This window comes from Heteronotia binoei, chromosome 4, assembly GCF_032191835.1.
Source record: "Heteronotia binoei isolate CCM8104 ecotype False Entrance Well chromosome 4, APGP_CSIRO_Hbin_v1, whole genome shotgun sequence".
Classification (NCBI taxonomy): domain Eukaryota; kingdom Metazoa; phylum Chordata; class Lepidosauria; order Squamata; family Gekkonidae; genus Heteronotia; species Heteronotia binoei.
In genome coordinates, this window is record NC_083226.1 from 130,002,742 (window position 1) to 130,021,870 (window position 19,129).

The following is a 19,129-nucleotide window of genomic DNA, read 5'->3' on the forward strand; positions in this document are numbered from 1 at the left end:
GGAACAGAGCAAACAGAGATTAAAAATTACAGACCAATTTCACTCCTAAATTCGGATTACAAAATTTTTGCGACCATCCTGGCAAACAGATTGAAGAAAATTATACCAGATGTTGTCCATGAAGATCAAACTGACTTCATTCCAAAACGACAAATGAATCAGAATATAAGGTATATTTTGAACATTCTGGAATATTATAGAGAACATCCTGAAAAACAAATGGCATGTATTATGCTAGATGCTGAGAAAGCCTTTGATAACGTAAATTGGAAATTTATCCTAAAATCTTTAAATGCTATAGGATGTGGAGAAAATTTCAGTAAACTGGTTAAGGCTATTTATTCTACTCAAAAAGCAAGAAGAAGAAGAAGAAGAAGAAGAAGATATTGGATTTATATCCCGCCCTCCACTCCGAAGAGTCTCAGAGGGGCTCACAATCTCCTTTACCTTCCTTCCCCACAACAGACACCCTGTGAGGTGGATGGGGCTGGAGAGGGCTCTCACAGTAGCTGCCCTTTCAAGGACAACCTCTGCCAGAGCTATGGCTGACCCAAGGCCATGCTAGCAGCTGCAAGTGGAGGAGTGGGGAATCAAACCCGGTTCTCCCAGATAAGAGTCCGCACACTTAACCACTACACCAAACTGGCTGTAGAATAAAGATCAATGGGAGTCTTTCAGAGTCTATATCTATTGAACAAGGCACCAGACAGGGTTGCCCGCTGTCACCGTTAATTTTTGTGTTAGCATTGGAGTTACTGATTAATACGATAAGAGAAGATCAAGAGATTAAAGGCACGAGAATTAAGGGGGGGAATTTTAAAATACAAGCCTTTGCAGATGATATGCTATTTATCTTAGAAGACCCGGTACATTCAATTGGAAAATTAAAAAAAAGATTGGAACAATATGGTGCCATAGCGGGTCTAAAAGTAAATTATCAAAAAACTAAGTTCCTTGCGAAAAATATGTCTCAAAAGCAGATTAGTGAAGTGGAAGAAAAATCAGGTTTTAGACACGAAAAGAAAGTTAAATATTTACGTATATATTTGACAACAGAATTGAAAACTCTGAAATATGATAATTTTGACAAGATTATGAAGGAAATAAAATCAGATTTAGAAGATGGAATGATTTACAAATCTCTTTATTAGGAAGGATTGCTACAATCAAAATGAATGTACTGCCAAGAATTTTGTTCTTATTTCAAATGATTCCGATTGTAATACCAGAGAGTTTTTTCCAACAATTAAACAAAATAATAAGTAAGTTCATATGGCAAAATAAGAGACCAAGAATAAAATTGAAGGTGCTTCAGGATAGTAAATTAAGATGGGGATTTGCACTACCAGACTGGAAAATATACTATAAGGCATGTGTTTTATCTTGGGCCAAGGATTGGTTGTTATTAAAAAATAAGAGACTGTTGGTACTGGAAGGGGCAGATTTAATAAGGGGGTAGCATTCCTTTATCTGGTATCAACTCAAAAGAATAGTAATTTTTTCAGACAAGAAATAAGGAAATCAATATTCAGAATCTGGACAGAAGTAAAATCACAATTTTATAAGTATATACCGATATGGTTATCCCCGGTAGAAGCGTCAATACATCCGAACCTCTGTCAATGGGAACACAACCTTAACTATGGATCTTTATTAGACAATAAAGGTTATTTACAACTTGAGGAGAGTGGTTTAGACTGGTGGACTAAAGCACAAATTATATCAAGATACAAAGTTGATCAAGAATTAGGTTTTGTTAAAAAAATTAATGAATTGGATAATTTGATCTTAAATATCGACCAGAAATTGATTTCCAAAATCTATAGTTGGTTGTTAGAGGTAAGAATGCAGGATGAAGTAATTAAAGAAAGCTGGGTAAAGTGGATGCAGGATTTGGGCCATAATATAGAATTAACGGATTGGGAGAAAATCTGGAAAGAAAATCTTAAATTAACTAAATCGGCTGTATTGAAAGAAAATATTTATAGGATGGTATATCATTGGTACTTCACGCCTGAGAAATTAGCAAAAATCCACCCTAGCTCATCGAATAAATGCTGGAAATGTAACAAGATAAAAGGAACTCTTTATCATAGCTGGTGGCAATGCGAAAAAGCTAAGAAATATTGGGCTCAGATTTATGTATGGATCAAAAAATGGTAAAAAATAAATATACCACATACATTGGAATTATATTTGTTAAATATATGCAAGAATTCCATTCCCAATGTAACTAAAAAACTTTATTAAACATAGTAACTGTGGCAATATTAATATATGCTAGACATTGGAAATCCCAGCAGGTGCCTGGGAAAGAGGAATTTGTACAAAAGTTGCTCGAAATAGCAGAAATGGACATTTTAATGACTAGGTTCAGAGAAAGAAATATAGAGAAATGCAATGAAACTTGGAAACCGTTATATGATTGGGTAAAAGTTTACGACTATGGAAAAGATGGTAATTGATGTATACATTGTTTTAGTCCTTAAACTCCTTTATTTGTTAAATGTTATGTTATGTTAGTCTTTGTTTTCGTTTCTGTATTATTATTTGTTTGGTGGGTTGTACTGTTTTTATTCAATAAATATATTTAAAAATAAAAAAAACAGTTTTAAAGGTAGGTTGCGCAGAATGAAACGTGTATCCATGATTCATTTGCAAATGGAATGCAAAGGAAAAATAAAAATAAAGAAAAGAAAACAGAAAACAGAAAGGTACATTTTATTGTATTACAAAGTGCCATCACTTTCCTACCAGTGTCATAAAACTGAGATGCTTAATGTTAAACATTTGCCATTTGTACTGCTTCCCCTAATACTGTGCTGAAGGAGGTGTGTTATTTCCTTTGTGTATACAAAGACCATAATTGCATATTTGTTTGCAAGAAAAGAGGAGCAAAGTTTCCAGTTTATATTCTATCTCATAACAACACAATCCTGACCCCTACATATTTCCTCTAGCACATGGAAACAGATCAGTGGCTGGAGTTGCCACAGGAGAAGGTACTTTTGATGTAGGTTGCCTTGTGCACTTAGGAAACCTCTTTATATAACATTTACAGCAGCAGAAAGTACATTTCATTTCCCTTAGACAAATACTCTCCCTCCAAAGCATGTTCCAATATCCAATTTTGCAACTACTTAAAAGTTTTTTAAACCATAACCAAAATTTACTAGCATTCCAGCAGCCTAGAAAGAAAAAATGGTGACCATTCTAATCCACACTGAAGGATATTGAGAACAAGGATCTTCTTAAGTGAAACCATGGGGTTCCTTTGAACTATGACAATTAACTACTTCTCAAGGTTTTTTTAAAAAATGGGAGGAGGGAGAAAAAGTTTCCTGGGAAGGAAGATTAGAAGAGTACAAAGAGCTCTTTTACATTAGAGAGCTTCTACAAGAGGTTCTGTGGCAAAAACTAACCAAGTCAGGAGCACTAATTCCTCTCTCTTTACACTTGCCAACTCAGAGGCAGAAACTGTGCATACAAGCTGACAATTCACTTTGGGAATTTGAGAGGGATGATGTGGCCACCTTCTCAAACCTGCCATTTATGAAACTAAAATAGAAGAGAACAGACTTGTAATGTTACTTGGTATATCTGGTGCACTAATGTATCTGTGTGTGTGCTTTATAGCTCAAAATAAACCCAATGGAATCTTACCATCAACAGCCAGTGAGATGATGTCTTGAGTGTCTTCTATTCCATACATGACATCACAGCGGTAAACCCCAGCATCACTTGCCCGCAATTTCACCATAGTTAATGAAGCATCACCAATGTCTTCTGGGTGGCTTGGAACTGACACTCTCCCTTTGTAGCCTTGTCCGATCTTGATATTTCCATTTTGAGCTACCAAAACTGTAGATTCTCTTAGGTCTTTTCCTCCTTTATCCTGCTCAACCTTTGACCATTTGATCCGAAGAAATTCACTCGTATTGTGGTAGCTTGGGGGCAATGTAGGCAAGGTTGAGAAGAAGCAAGGAAGAACTGCTTTTCCAGCAAGGGAGCCCTTCACTGGGGGGCTTTTTTCCACTTTCACTGTAATGAAGGAAAAATTGTATTAGTGAGCAAGCAAAAGTTATGCTACAGAGATTTAAAAATAAAATACAGACTATCCCATCTCCTGCTCAAGAGGGTAAACAGGTAGATCTAGAATACCAGGAATCAACAGGATGTTCTGGCAAAATTTTTCACCTAAAGTCATCACAAATCTTAGAGAACAAATATACTGTTATTAAAGATTCAGCAAAACATATTTTTCAGTTGCCTCAAAGTTTGCTATGATGAGCTACAGCTGACATTCCACAGAGTAGTAAGAGATGGCTTCATGACAGCATGTACATATCAGCATCATTTAGGAACTCCTGAACTAATTCTCAAAATTACTTTTGGAAATGAAAGAAATGTATGAGTTCAGATTTATGGGATGCATGTTCTAATAGTTCTTGGTACACAAGTCAGCTTCTGTTCATAGCATTAGTACTGATGTGCAGTTGAAAAGTTACTAATTAAGATCTGGCCAATGTCACAATTCAGAAATGTCAAAAAGTTTCCTAAACCAACCAAAATATTGTCCAATATTTGGTTATGGGTGGATGCCTTCTGATCTTCTGATTATCCTGGCACCTTGTCTGGTTTCATTTCTCTTGGGCAATAGCAGGCAGGAGGAGGGGGGTAGGGTAGGAAGGGGAGAGAGAGTAAATCAACATTAGCAGATATTCATGTGATGGAAAAACCATCTAGCTAGCAGAAAGCGGAAAACTGATCACAAAGATGCCAATCATGGCACCATTTCATTGATTTGGGATGGGCTTTCTAATTCTATGGTCCTGGATGGCTGAAGCATTCCATTACTGGAAGCTAGGCATGTTTTAGGCAAGCAGCTGCAGAAACATTTTACCTGTATCCACCATAAAGCAAAGCAAATGGGGGGGACATTACCATAAAGGAGGGTTACCATATAAGGAATGAGAAATCCAGATGTTCAAGCTGGAATCAGGAAAGGGAGAGGCATTAGAGATCATATTGCAAAGCTTTTGACTGTGTGGATTAGGGATAGGAATGAACTTCCAAACAAACTGTGATTCAAGCATGAACCTGGCTGGTTCATTGTTTGTTTTGATCCAGTTTGTTTCATCATGTCATTTCCAAGCCAAAAATGAACCACCTTTTCCCAAGACTCCCTGTGAGTTTGGCATCACCAACTCATGAGGGGGGGTGTTCTACCATCTTCTGAGCTAAACAAACCAAACAAACCAGTTTGGGAAAATGGTAGTTCATGATTCATGGTTTGTGCAATCAAATGAACCATGAATAGGCTTCCCAAAACCCCCACCCTGGTGGGGGACCCCCAAATTAGTGGCCTCCTCCCCCGCTCTCCAAAAATCTGGAAGCGGGGGGGGGGATGGCACCAATCTCTCAAACAGAGACATTCTTTCCCTGCCAGCCTTCCCCCATCTCCTCTTCTTTCCCTTCTTCCTGATTTCTCCCCCCCCCCTTGCATTCTCCCGCACACGTTGTTTCTCTGCCAGCCTTTCCCCTCTCCTCTTCCTTCACTCCTTCCTGCTTTTTGTCACCCCCACTTTTGCTTTCTCCCAGGCACAGTTGTTTCCCTCCCAGCCTTCCCCCGTCTCCTCTTCCTTTGCACCTTCCTGCTTTTTGTCGCCCCACCCCCACCCCCTTCTGGCTTTTTCGTGGGCACGTTGTTTCCCTGCCAGCCTTCCCCATCTCCTTTTCCTTCTCTCCTTCCTATGCCCCCTCCTTTTCCTTCTCTCCTTCCTATGCCCCCCCTTCTGCTTTCTCCCGGGTGCATTGTTTCCCTCCCAGCCTTGGTGGACGCATGGCCCATGTGATCGTCACCTGCTAGCCGAGGAGGGGAGAGGGAGAGAGAGCGAAGAAAGGTTTGCAAAAAGTTCATTCTGCCGTTTTCTAACAAGCCACCATGCTGCTTTTCAAGGATGGCTTTTTTAAAAAAAGGTCGTCCCTAGATTCCCTTTTCAAAGTTGCACTTGCTTTCTTTTCTTTTTAAAAAGAAACTCTTTAAAAATGGCCTGCTTATCTTCCGAAAGAAAGTGATAGAGGAGTTAGCCAATTTGGTTGCAAGGAGCTTTCAGCTCCTGGAGCAAAGCCTCCCTTCAGTGTCAGAGAGAGTGGAATCCCAGCTGAGGTTTGCTTAACATCGATTGGGCTGCAAATAAACTTGGGGGAGAGGAGGGAGGGAGGAAACATAAGGGGGGTGCTTTTGGCTTGGCATTCCAGCCTCAAGGTAGGACTCGAGGATCCCCTGAATGACAGAGATCAGTTTCCCCTTGAGAAGATGGCTGCTTTGGAGGGTGGACTCTGTGGCACTGTACCCTGCTAAGGTTCCTTCCTCCTCAGGCTCCATCCCCAAATCTCCAGGAGTTTCCCAACCTGGAGCTGGCATTATCCATGATTATCCATATCTTTCAGGGTCCCCCAAATCACCACAAAGTTGACTGTCACATTTCTATTTAGGCACTTTTCAGTGCATAAAACAGAGTTGTATGGATTTCAATGGATCGAGAAGGAGGGAACTCTATGTAGGATGTTTTTTGGGGGAGGGGTTCAGAATATATTAATTTATTTAATTCATTAATAGCCTATGCTCTCCCCAGTAAGGATCCAAGGCAGCTTCCATCATTCTCTCCTCAATTTTTTCTCACAACAGCCTTGTGAGGGAGGTTACACAGAAAGTGTGTGTCTGGCCCAAGTGAGCTTTCAGGGCAGGAGTGGGAATTCAAACCTAGTTCTCTCAAACTCTGCTCCTGGACTCTTACCCAGATCTTCACCCTGGTGCTTACAGGGAAGCTGCAAGGCGGAGAGAGGGAAGGGGTGCAGAAGTAGATGACACTTGCCTCCTCCCACTCCCCCTTTCTGGCTTGCTCCCAGGAATCTAGAAGACTGAGTATATATATATATATATATATATATATATATATATATATATATATATATTTGCATATTAATGGGACCTAAATACAAATGTGTGGCACACTGCGATATGTAATACAAGAGAATACAATCTGAATCTACTAAAAATTACTTTTGTCAAAAGATAAAAAAAAAAGATCGGCACAGCATTGTGGGGATGGGGGGCTAAGAAGCATTCCTAGATGGGGTGGATCTGAAAGCAGCCCCAGACTGTGGAGGGAAGACTAGTGTAGAAGAAGACTGCAGATTTATACCCCGCTCTTCTCTCCGAATCAGCGACTCAGAGGGGCTCACAATTTCCTTTATCTTCTCTAGGGTTGTCAATCCCCAGGTGGGGGCAGGCGATCCCCCAGTTTGGAGGCCCTCCCCCCACTTCAGGGTCGTCAGAAAGCGGGGGGGGGGAGGGGGAAATATCTGCTGGGAACTCTGTTATTCTCTGTGGAGATTTACTCCCATAGAAAATCATGGAGAATTGATCCGTGGGTATCTGGGGCTCTGGGGGGGGCTGTTTTTTGAGGTAGAGGCACCAAATTTTCAGTGCAGCATCTAGTGCCCCTCCCCAAAATATCCCCCAAGTTTCAAAACGATTGAACCAGGGGGTTCAGTTCTATGAGCCCCAAAAGAAGGTGCCCCTATCCTTCGTTATTTCCTATGGAAGGAAGGCATTGAAAAGGTGTGCCATCCCTTTAAATGGGACGGCCAGAACTCCCTGTGGAGTTCAATTATGCTTGTCACAGCCTTGATCTTGGCTCCACCCCTAATGTCTCCTGGCTCCACCCCCAAAGTCCCCAGATATTTCTTAAATTGGACTTGGCAACCCTAACCATGAATCAACATGAACCACCATTTCCCCAGTTTGTGCTCATCCCTAGTGTGGATCATAAAAAGCTTTGGGTGGCTTTAAAAGAAATGGGTGTGCTACAGCATCTGTTCTGATACACAACTTACACTCTGGACAAGAGGCTTCTGTTAGGACAGAATATGGAGAAACAGAGTGGTTTCCAGTTGGCAAAAATGTCAGACAAGTATTTTATCTGCCTGTTTCTTAAATCTATTTGCAGAACATATCATAAAGAAAGTTAGATTAGATTTAGGTGAAGTTGGATCAAAAATTGACAGAAGGGACATTAACAATTCAAGATATGCAGATGACACCCATTACTGCCAGACTACTGAAGAAGGCTGAAGCAGAAAGGACCAAAGCGGGATTACAGCTGAACATCAAGATGACAAAAGTAGCTTTACATCTGACAATGATGAAATTGAAATTGTTCAATATTTTCTATTTCTTGGCTCCACCATTAACCCAAAGGAAACCTACAACCATGAAATCAGATGGAGATTGAGACTGGGGTGGGCAGCCATGGGGAAGCTAGAAAAGATTCTTAAGGGTAAAGATGTGTCACTGGTGGTGACCAAGATCAAGATAATTCATACTATAGGATGTCCTTTGCTACGTACAAGTGTGAAAGTTGAACAATGAAGAACGCTCACAAAAAGAAGGTTGATACCTTTGAAATGTGATGCTTTATGGATACTGTGGACCACCAAAAAGACAAATAAGTGGGTACTACATCAAATCAAGGCTAAACTCTCCCTAGAAGCTAAAATGACTAAACTGAGGCTATTACTTTGGCCATATTATGAGAAGATACAGGGCTGCCAGGGCTGCCCTGGCCACTGGTGGGAGATGGGGGGGCTGATTTGCCAGGTTGGAAAACCCTAGAGATTTGGGGATGGAGTCTGAGGAGGATAGGGACCTCAGCTGGATATGATGCCATGCAGCCCACCCTCCAAAGGTTCTTTTTCTCCAGGGGAACAATGTAATATGGAAGTGAGATGTAATTCCTGGGGAATTAGGTCCCACTTGGATGCTGAAATCCCTAAGAGGACTAGAGTCACTGAAAAAAGACTATAATGCTAGGAAAAGTTGAAGGCAGTAGGAAAAGAGGAAAACCTAACATGAGACAGATCTACTCAGTTAAAGTATTCAAAGTCCTCAGTTTGCAAAACCTGAGCAAGGCTGTTAATGACAGGACACTTTGGAGGTCATTAATTCATAGTATTGCCATGTCTAAAGTGACCTGATGGTACTTAATATACATACACCGAAAGCACAAATAAAAGAAAGTGCTGTAAAGAATGCAGCAAGTACATGGACTGATATATGGCTGATATATGTCCTTCAGACATCATAAAGGAAAGCTATATCATTCTGTGGGAAGAAGTCACTCCAAAGGACACCAGACTTACTATAAAGGTTTGTGATAATCAGCTCATTTTCACTGACCACATTAATTGGGTTGGTCCTATATAAGAAAACAATGTTGTGACCCTTACCTTTTAGCCAATAAAATCTATACACCCTGTTGATGTTGGCTTTGTGCTACAGCAGGAAAAACAAACAAACAAGCAACCCAATAATTCTAAGAAAGAGCTGATTTAGTTTTACCATGTATCCAAAAATAAAATACCTCAGCAAGTTGTTAATTATTTCCTGTTTCATATGAAGGGCTTTAGATATCACTGAAATAAAATACATCTCAGCATTTTTGTGAGGGTGGGGGAATTGTGAAGCGCATAAATGGTCCCTGCTTGGCTCAAATGTTTGATTAAAGGATTTAATCATTGTTTTATTCATTTCCATCTACAAACTGGTGAAATGCTTACATCCAATAACAGAGGATATCTAGGAGATAATGCTGGCTACTGTTCATCTAACCTGCCTACAGCATGTCTTGAGAGGGAATCGTACACTTGCTAACATTCTGTGCCAACTCTTAATCTTTCATTAAGTTATTCACTGTGGTTTGACAAACCTTGGTCACAAAAGCAAGCTCTGTCCTCATTCTTTCCTATGCCTGTTTTTAAAGACATTATTAATTCAGAACAATTGAGGATTCTCGCCATCTAGCAACATAATATAAGTAATCTAATACTGGCCACCAACAGTGCAAAGCAAGCAATGAGCATTGCCAACAATTGAAAGTCACTTAACTTTTCAGGGATTAGCTGAGTTAAAAACACCCTCTTTCATTTATACATGATGAAATACAGAAAAGGTCAAGGCATCTTTTACTGGACAAATGTATGTAGATGGAAGAGAATAAAATTACAACACAGCTAGGGTGAAATGGCAAACGAAATTGCAGAGTAACTTCAGTAAGAAAAAAATGGGGTTATTGTGAAATGCTTGTGCTGAGTCCATCAGTATACTAACCGACACAACTTGGTATCTGTAGATATTAGTGAATCCAGGAAGTGAAGCGGACTGAGCATAAAAAGCTGACACAGGAATAAGTGTCCAGTGTGTATTAGACATGGTTGCATTCCTTATGAATGAGTAGGCTCAAATTGGGGATGGGGATTATTCTTAGTATCATCCTAGATAAACAGCTGCCTAGGAGGGCCTTGTTTCAGTTTAAACTGGAACATTAGCCACCGCTATTCCTAGAGAAAGTGAACCCAGGGCCCCAGCACTAGTCAGTAAGTTTTCTGCATAAAAGCTAATTGTTGCTGGCCTTAATATTTACTACCCAGATGAAGGTTTCATTTTAGTATAATAACTTTTCAGGTTAGTTTTCGTTATATAGACAGTTCCCTCTGGTTTGGCATCAAGAGGTGTGGCCTAATATGCAAATGACTTTCTGTTGGGCTTTTTCTACCAAAAAAATCCAGTATATAGATATTTCATATAGTATGAAATCACTGCAAGTTGAACTAACTCCAGTTTAATCATTCATATTTGGACAACTTTTTTGCTGTACTTTATTGGAAGGATAAAAATAATCATTAACAATAACTATTTAAATTGTTTTATTTAGCTAAAACAATATTATATAGCATATGTATTCCTGTATCTTGTATGAGGATACACTCATAAAAATCTGGTTCCATAGTGTTTCCCATGCCAAATTGCTAGAGCATCTGAGAAAACCATAGAGTTTTCCCAGAAGCTCCTAGAGCATGCGACATCGCCAGCGTGATGAAATCACTTGCAAGTGATGTCATTGCACCACGCACACTATGAACATGCAAAAACAGTCCCCCTCACCAAAGGCCACCAGGGGGGTGGGGAGAGAACTACAGCAAGAAGAACCCTCGTTGCAGACTTGTTCTTGGGGGAGGGGGCGGGGTTCCATCCAGAACAGGATGCAACGCTAGCTGTATTTTATCTTCTTGTGCTTGTTTTGATTGTTTTGTTACTATTTTATAAATAAAATGTAACAGCAGACTTAAAAGGTAAATGTAAATATATACACCACAGCAAAGCAAAACTATGCTCAAAAATATTAAGCCACAGATCCACCAGCCATTTAATAAAAACCCAAGTGAACACAGCAAGTGAATATCTGGGGGAAAGGCGTCCCACAATTGGGGTGCCAAAACTGGAAAGGCTCCAATCCATGTAATGGCCCATCTTGGTCTGCTGGAAAATAAAGCAGAACCCATGGCAAAGATCTTAACTGATGTGAAAAAAAAAACACTAAGTGGTCTAGACTACAGATATCTAGACTCCAGGCTGTTTAGGGCAATAAAGATCAAAACACAATTTTGAATTGGGCTCAGAAGCAAATAGGCAGCCAGTGCAATTTACTCAATACAAATATGTTGTCTATAGGAAACACCTGTCAGCACTCTAAGTAGTGTGCTGTGCACTGATTGCTGCTTTCAAAGCATCTTCAAGAGGAGTCCCAAGAGTACTACAGTAATCCATCTGGAATGTGTTCAGTGCATGGACACCACAAAACTATACCTGGTGTACTGACATAAATGGTGAAAGATGCTACACACTACAAAGGAGAACTGTACCTCCAGCTGCAGATCTACAGCAAGCAGAACCCCCAACCTGCAAACTTGTTCAGGGAGGGGGGACTCCATCCAGAACAGGATAAATCATCAACCTCTGACTGGTTCTATTAGGGACCAATAGCATCTTCATCTTACTGGACTTACTGGGACTGAGCTTCAGTTTCCCCCCCCCACACACACACACGCACACTTTCATTCAGCCCATTACCCCCTTCAGCAAGGCCGGCACGTGGCAGTAGGCCATGTAGGTGGCTGCCTAGGGCACTGGATGGCCTATGGGCACTGCTAGGCATTCCCTCCCCACACACCAGCTGGCCTGTGGCATCTTTCCCCTGCCCCAGACACCTGCAGAGGACTGAGGCAGCTTGGCCTCACTCCCAGGCTGCCTTCCCTTGCAGGGGAAGGCAGCCTCAGAGTGAGGCAGAAGCCCTACACTTCTGCGAGAAAGTCTCAGGTGGGAGGCTTAGCACAGTGGGCTACTCAAGAGGACCCCTCTGTGCAAATGGGGCCATCCAGCCCTGCTCGGCTTCTCCATGCCGTGGGGAGGTCAAGCACGGGGTGGGCGCTTGAGGAGCCCTCCATGCAAACTGGGCCATTTGGCCCTGCTCGGCTTCTCTGCCCTGCAGGGAGTTTGAGTGGGGGGGGGCATTTGCACAGAGGGTTCCTCAAGAGGAGCCCTCCATACAAACAGGGCCATCAGCCCCCGGTCAGCTTCCCTGCGCTGTGGTGAGGTCAAGCTGGTGTTTGTGCATAGGGTTCCTCAGGAAGAGCCCTCTGTGCAAACCGGCCCACATTTGGGCGGGTGCTGGGGGCCCTCCTCCATTAGAGGGGTGGGGGCAGAGTCTTGCTAGGGGCAGTAAAAGCCTCAGAGCTGGCCCTGCCCTTCAGGCAAGGGTTCAGAATATCCAGCACCTCACCTGAGTGACTAGGAAAAGAGAAATACAGCTGGTTTTCAGCATGTGCCACAGACTCAAGCAATCAACTCCAAGGCACTTCACTGTGGTGCTGATCAACTAGAGCCAGAATCACCATCACACAATGCATTCATTCCCATATTGGTTAGTTGGCTCAAAAGGATAGTGTGAATGATGATATCAGAGGCCTCCAATGATACACACTTGTCTCTCTCTTCAAGAGTAGGTCACCTAATAGACCTACTCTTGAAGAGAGAGACAAGAGTACTTTCCAGAGTACTTTCCATTCCAAAACCAGAGTACTTTCCATTCCAAAACTCAAACTGAAACTGGTCTAAGTAATCAATTTGTTCTCTGAAAGCCTAGAGATGTTTAGCCATCACTCACTCAAGCAGCTTGCCAAAAGAAACTGCTTGCAACAAGATAATAATTATTCAGATCTTTAGGGTCAAGGGACAGTTTCTCCAGGCGAAAGCCTCACTGGTGCTTATTTCAGAGCACTTGGATCTATTTACCACTTCCTGCAGCCAGTTTTCCAGCCCTGCCAAGACAACTTTACAATACAGGAAGGACAAGGGCCAAGCACTGAACATGTTGGACATGCTCCTCAAAGTAACTGTCCACATCTCCAGGCTACAATAGCTGAAAGTCATCCAGCCAGCTGCAATTTGATAGAGCACTGATAACATTTTCTAACAGCTCTGATAAAAATGCTGTTGTCCAAGTACTGGCAGATGCAAGCAATTTGATCTGTGAAAATGTGGAGTGATCCTATCATAATGAGTTGCAGATTGTTCCTAGTTTAAGTCATCACCACCAGGTCAAAGGTTAAAGGATGATTTAAAAATAGCAAAAGAATTAAAGAAAGCAGTGGGATTAATTAACTGTGTCTTAATAGGTTATTTTAACTACCCATCAATCAGGCTAATATGCGTTCAAGTCAGGAGAAAGATATTGGGTTTTTAGATGCTGTCAATTACCGTGCCATAGAGAAGATGGTCACAGAACCTACCAGAGGGAAGTGATACTGGACTGATGGACCTTCTGATGGCACCTGGAGTTTTTTTGCCACTGTGTGACACTGTTGGACTGGATGGGCCATTGGCCTGATCTAACATGGCTTCTCTTATGTTCTTAAGTAAAGACCTGATGAGAGATGTAAACTTGATAGCACCCACTAACACTGCGTGTAATGCCATTCAGTTTAGCATTTGCCCTGAAAGTTTAGCATTTGCCCCGAAAGAGTTGCCCCGAAAGACCAACACAACCACATTTAACTTAGAACGGGTAATTTCTCTCAAATGAGGGGGATTGTGAAGGAGAAATTGAAAGGAAAGGTAAGGTGAGAAGCTTAGAGACTATTTAACACCACAATACTGGAAGCCAGGGGTTGTTTTGTAGAAAAAAAGGTGCAAGAGCTCAGTAGCATATCTCATTTGCATGTGTCTTCATTGCATGCAGACCCTGGCTGAAGGTTCAGAAGCTGCACTCCTGTGAGCTACTGCTGAATTCAAGCCCTGCTAGAGGCTCAGATAGGTACAGGAAAAATAGCCAGAAAGATACAGATAGGCCTGCATGGTTAACGAACAAAGTTATGGAAGCAGTAAAAGGTAAAAAAGATTCCTTTAAGTATTAGAAGACTAGTCCAAGTGAGGTAAATAAAAGGGAATACAGGCTTTGGCAAATAAAATGCAAGTTGGTGATCATACAGGCAAAAAGGTACTGTGAGGAAGATACTGATCAGCAATAAAACATAAAGATCAAAAGATTACAAAGTTAACAAGGACAAGGAGGGAGTGAACAAACATGTGAACAAGGGTGACCCGGTAGATGTTGTTTACCTAGCCTAAGGATGGGCACGAACTGGGAAAATATGTTTCAGTTTGTGGTTCATGATTCAACCATAAACCTAACCAAACTGGGAGGCTCAGTCATGAACTGAAGCAATTTGTGGCCCTGCAAACCACATAGAAAGAGACACAGCTCCTTTAAATGAGGTTTGCAGAAAGCCTGAAAAACAGCTGCACAGGTGGGGAGACATTAAAGTTTAAAGAGACTGCAAAACAGTGCAAAAACAGCTGCACAGAGGACAGGTGCTCCCTGCCACATAGCAGTTTTGTGCTGTCTTCTGCTGTCCCTGTAAATCAGTGCAAAAGACTTTAAAGAGACTACAGAAGCCAGCCTGAAAAAAACAACTTCATGGTGGGGACTGAACAAGGGAGCCCCAAAAAGATGAACAGTGAGGAGCACTTCCTCACAACTCAGCTGTTTTTGTGGCTTTTATGGGTAATAGAAAGCAGTGGTTTGAAGAGACTATGAGTTGCTTTAAATCACTGCTTCTGCTCCATCTATGAACTCCATGAGCTGCCCATCTATGAACTCCATGAACTTTTGTTCCTAACCACAAACAGGGCAAAATTTGTGATGAATTTTGCTTCATAGTTAGGTTCATGTCCATCCCTAACCCAAACTTCCAGAAAGTTTTTGATAAAGTTCCTCTTGAAAACTCCTAAATAATCTCAATAGTCATGGCATAAAAGGACAATCCTATCGTGGATCATAAACTGGTTAATTAATAGGAAATAGAAAGTGAGTATAAATGGGCAGTTTTCACAGTGGGAGATGGTAAGCAGTGGGGTACTGCAAATGCTATGCTGGGGATTATTAGAAAGGGGACTGAAAGCACATCAGCCAGAATCATAATGCCCCTATGAATCAATAGTGTGGCTTCGTTTGGAATACTGCATACTGCTGTGGTCACCATACCTCAAAAGATAAAGCATTGTAAAAGGTGCAGAAAAGGGCAACTAAAATTATTAAGGAGATAGAACACCTTCCCCACCAAGAAAGGCTAAAGAGGTTAAGGCTTTTTAGCTTTGAGAAATTATGATAAGAGGGTTGACATCACAAACATTTACAAAGTTATGCATGGGATAGAGAAGGTCAAGAAAGAAATACTTTTCTCCCTTTCTCACAATACATGAATTTGTGGGCATTCAATGAAATTAATGAGTAACAGGCTTAGAACAGATCAAAGGACATACATCTTCAACCCAAAGCATAATTAGCATGTGGAATTCACTGCCACAGGAAGTGGTGGCAGCTACGAACACAGACAGCTTCAAGAGGGGGACTGGATAAACATACTGAGGGGATTGGATAAATATATGGAGCAAGTCCATCAGTGCCTATTAGCCACAAGGTACAGCTGGAACACGCTGTCTGGGGCAGTGATGCTTTGTGCTTGGGGGGCAACAGTGGGAGGGCTTCTGGGTTCACTGGTGGGCCTCCTGATGGCACTTGGGGTTGGGACACTGTGTGACACATTGGCCTCATCCAGCATGGTTTCTCTTATGTTCTTATCAGGGGACAGAATTGAAAAGCCCCTCTCTACTCAGAATAGCTCTGTTGGACAAGTTTGCATGTAAACAGCAGTGTCAGGGAATGAGCCCACCTGATCACCACCACCAAGTAGACCGGAAGTTGAGCTCTAACCCATATTCAGCCAAGGCTGTCTTCAGTCTCCCTCTACACTTACTCTACCTTACTTTTCGTTACCCACAGCTCCTCAGTAAACCAAGATGACTGAGCACTGTGAAGAGGGCCACTATAAACTGATTTGGTTTCATCTGCCCCTATGAAGGTGAAGAAAGAAACTGGTGCAGAGGGAAATAGAATCTTTAATAATTATTAAGCCCCTACATGTTTCATGTGCAGCTTCATCAGAGGAATCTTTCAAATCCTTTTAAGTTCCATTCCCATACGTCTGATCCAATTTGCTTCTTCATCTACATTTTGCCTTGGTGTGGCCTCATTTTAGTTCATCTGTCCCTATCCACCTCTTGTCTGTCTACTTATGCACTACAAATCCAGATGGTGATAGCCTGTCAACTCTTGCATGTGTGTGGTAGCTGGCAGGTACGGTCCTTTCTACAAAGACTCACATGCAGTTGTTTTGTTTGTTTGTTCTTTTTCTTAAAAGGGAAGAGGCAGCTCTTTGTGAGTGGATATACAGGACATTTGCCCACAGAGAAATAATGGAGGAAGAGCCTAGCAGGGATGAGTGGGACATAAGGAACAACTGTGAGGACTCAGGGACTCTGAATGGCAACAGATGTCTTTATCCTGATCAATGAGCTAGCATGCTGGTGCCCGGGCTAAGTGGGTGGGCCTGCTGTAGGCCAGGCTAAGGGGGCTGCTGCTGCTGCTTCTGGCATGAGGGACAACTGTGTTTCTGCTCAGAGAAGTATATTTCTGCTGCTGCAGCTACAGTCTGATGAGAAGGGATGAAGACGTGTGGGCTTTGTTCTACTATTCTGAAGTGCTTTTTTTGTAAGCTGTCATTAGTCTGTATGCTCAGCCTGTACAGCAATTGAGTAATGATTTGTTAATATTATTAGATCAGTGAGTGCACTGACTGCATATCTGCTGAGTATGGACTCCGTGTAGAAAAGCACATTCACTTTTTATTAACTTTGAAGATCAGTAGTTACAATTCCCCTGCTATCTCATTTCAAATGGGCACTAGCAGCAGTCCATCCCTGGAGCTTAACCAAAAGCAGTTTGTTTGAACCTGTGGTGGTATCCACAGACCTTAAGTGATCATTCCTTCATAGTAACAATGAAGATTGTATATGTAAATGTGTTTGTGTGTTATTTATATAATTATTATTTGACATTAAGGCACTTCCTTCTAATCAGTCATGTTAAGGCAAGCAACTGCATCCTGAAAACTTGAGAGTTTTACTTCCAACACTAGATAGATTAATGCAGCCAGAGCCTTCAATTAGGGTTGCCAAGTCCAATTCAAGAAATATCTGGGGGACTTTGGGGGTGGAGCCAGGAGACATTAGGGGTGGAGCCAAGATCAAGGCTGTGACAAGTGTAATTGAACTCCAAAAGGAGTTCTGGCCATCATTTAAAGGGACGGCACACCTTTTAAATTCCTTCCTTCCATAGGAAATAATGAAGGATGGGGCACCTTCTTTTGGGCTCATAGAATTGGACTCCCTGGTCCAATCTTTTTGAAACTTGGGGGGTATTTTGGGGAGAGGCACTAGATGCTATACTGAAACTTTGGTGCCTCTACCCCAAAAAACAGCCCCCCCAGAGCCCAGTTACCCGTGGATCAATTCTCCATGATTTTCTATGGGAATAAATCTCCATAGGGAATAATAGAGTTCCCAGCAGACATTTACCTCCCCTCCCCCTGCTTTCTGACAACCTTGAAGTGGGGGGAGGGCCTCCAAACCGGGGGATCCCCTGCCCCCACCTGGGGATTGGCAACCCTACCTTCAACACATGGACACAGGATGGGAGATGTCATGGGAGCATAGCCAGAGGCTAGTACATAATCTGGTGCAATCCTAGGGCCATCCGGGGCTGCCGCCAGCCATCAATGGATATGCATAGAGTTGATGTAATCTAAGATGACTGGACATCACACGAAGCACATAATAACTTCACTGTGAGTGCCACAGACTACCTTAACAAATCATTCAGTCAGATTACTTTGTCTGCCACAGTGGATTTATGTTTCTAGAAATGCCTGGATTTACAGCAGTTGAAGAGAGTGAAAGGGTTTCATCAAAGAGCCCTTAAGGTCAAGAACAACTTTAAAATTAATTTCAGCAACCTTTGAAGGTGAGTTTTATGCTATTATGTAAAAATGATATCAAAACATTTATTACTATATCCAATGGACATAAGAGAGGGCATGTCGTCTTTCTTTTGACCAATATGGCTTGTTATTGGACAGAATTGTTTTGAGTACTTATAGCTAGTTATGTTCTCTGTCAGCCTTTGGGTAGAATTCAGTTTTTTCTTTGCTGCTTCAGTGACTTGATTGCCTACAATGAAGTGTGGGAAAAGGTTTACTCTTTAAAACAGGTAACTGCATACTTGACTGAATCCAACTGTCAGCAACTTTGTGCTATCTATCACCACACAAAAGCTATTTTTACTTCAATCTAGTTGCTAGCTGCAGCAGGAACAGACAATACAGCTACATTTATACAAATATCCATCCCAACATAGTTTTCCCTTGAGAAGTGCTTTCTGTTCCAACTTGCAGACAAAGCCTGTAGCTGGGGAAAACTGGGAGAGGGGGATAAACAAAAGCTGAGTTGTGATCTTTGAGCTCTTTCCAAACAAGTAATTTTATTTCCTGTGGCACTCTATGCTATCTGCTCAGGAATGATTTACTGACCATCTTAATCAGCTTAACCTTCTATAGATATGGTGGATGCTATTTTGAAGCAAAACACATGCTTCTAAAACATCTTAAACTTGGAGCTGCTTCCTTTCCCAAAGAGAGAGCTCACAAGAGAGCAAAATAGAAACATGTTCCCTTTTTGCTCATATCTGTTATTTTACCATGTGCAAATTTAGTGACTTAAGCCTTATTCAGGTATTCAAAATTATATATGCTGTACATACATAATGGGGAA

At 41.7% G+C, this 19,129-nt stretch overlaps 1 protein-coding gene across 1 annotated transcript in view; it reads right to left on the bottom strand.

Annotated features, from left to right (window-relative positions):
- The window catches only part of VCAN (versican), a 237,927-nt gene that overhangs the window by 171,117 nt on the left and 47,681 nt on the right, over window positions 1-19,129 (bottom strand). The window contains exon 3 of the mRNA XM_060235736.1: window positions 3,664-4,041. Within this exon, the coding sequence (XP_060091719.1) occupies window positions 3,664-4,041 (378 nt within the window). The remainder of the gene's footprint in view (window positions 1-3,663; window positions 4,042-19,129) is intronic.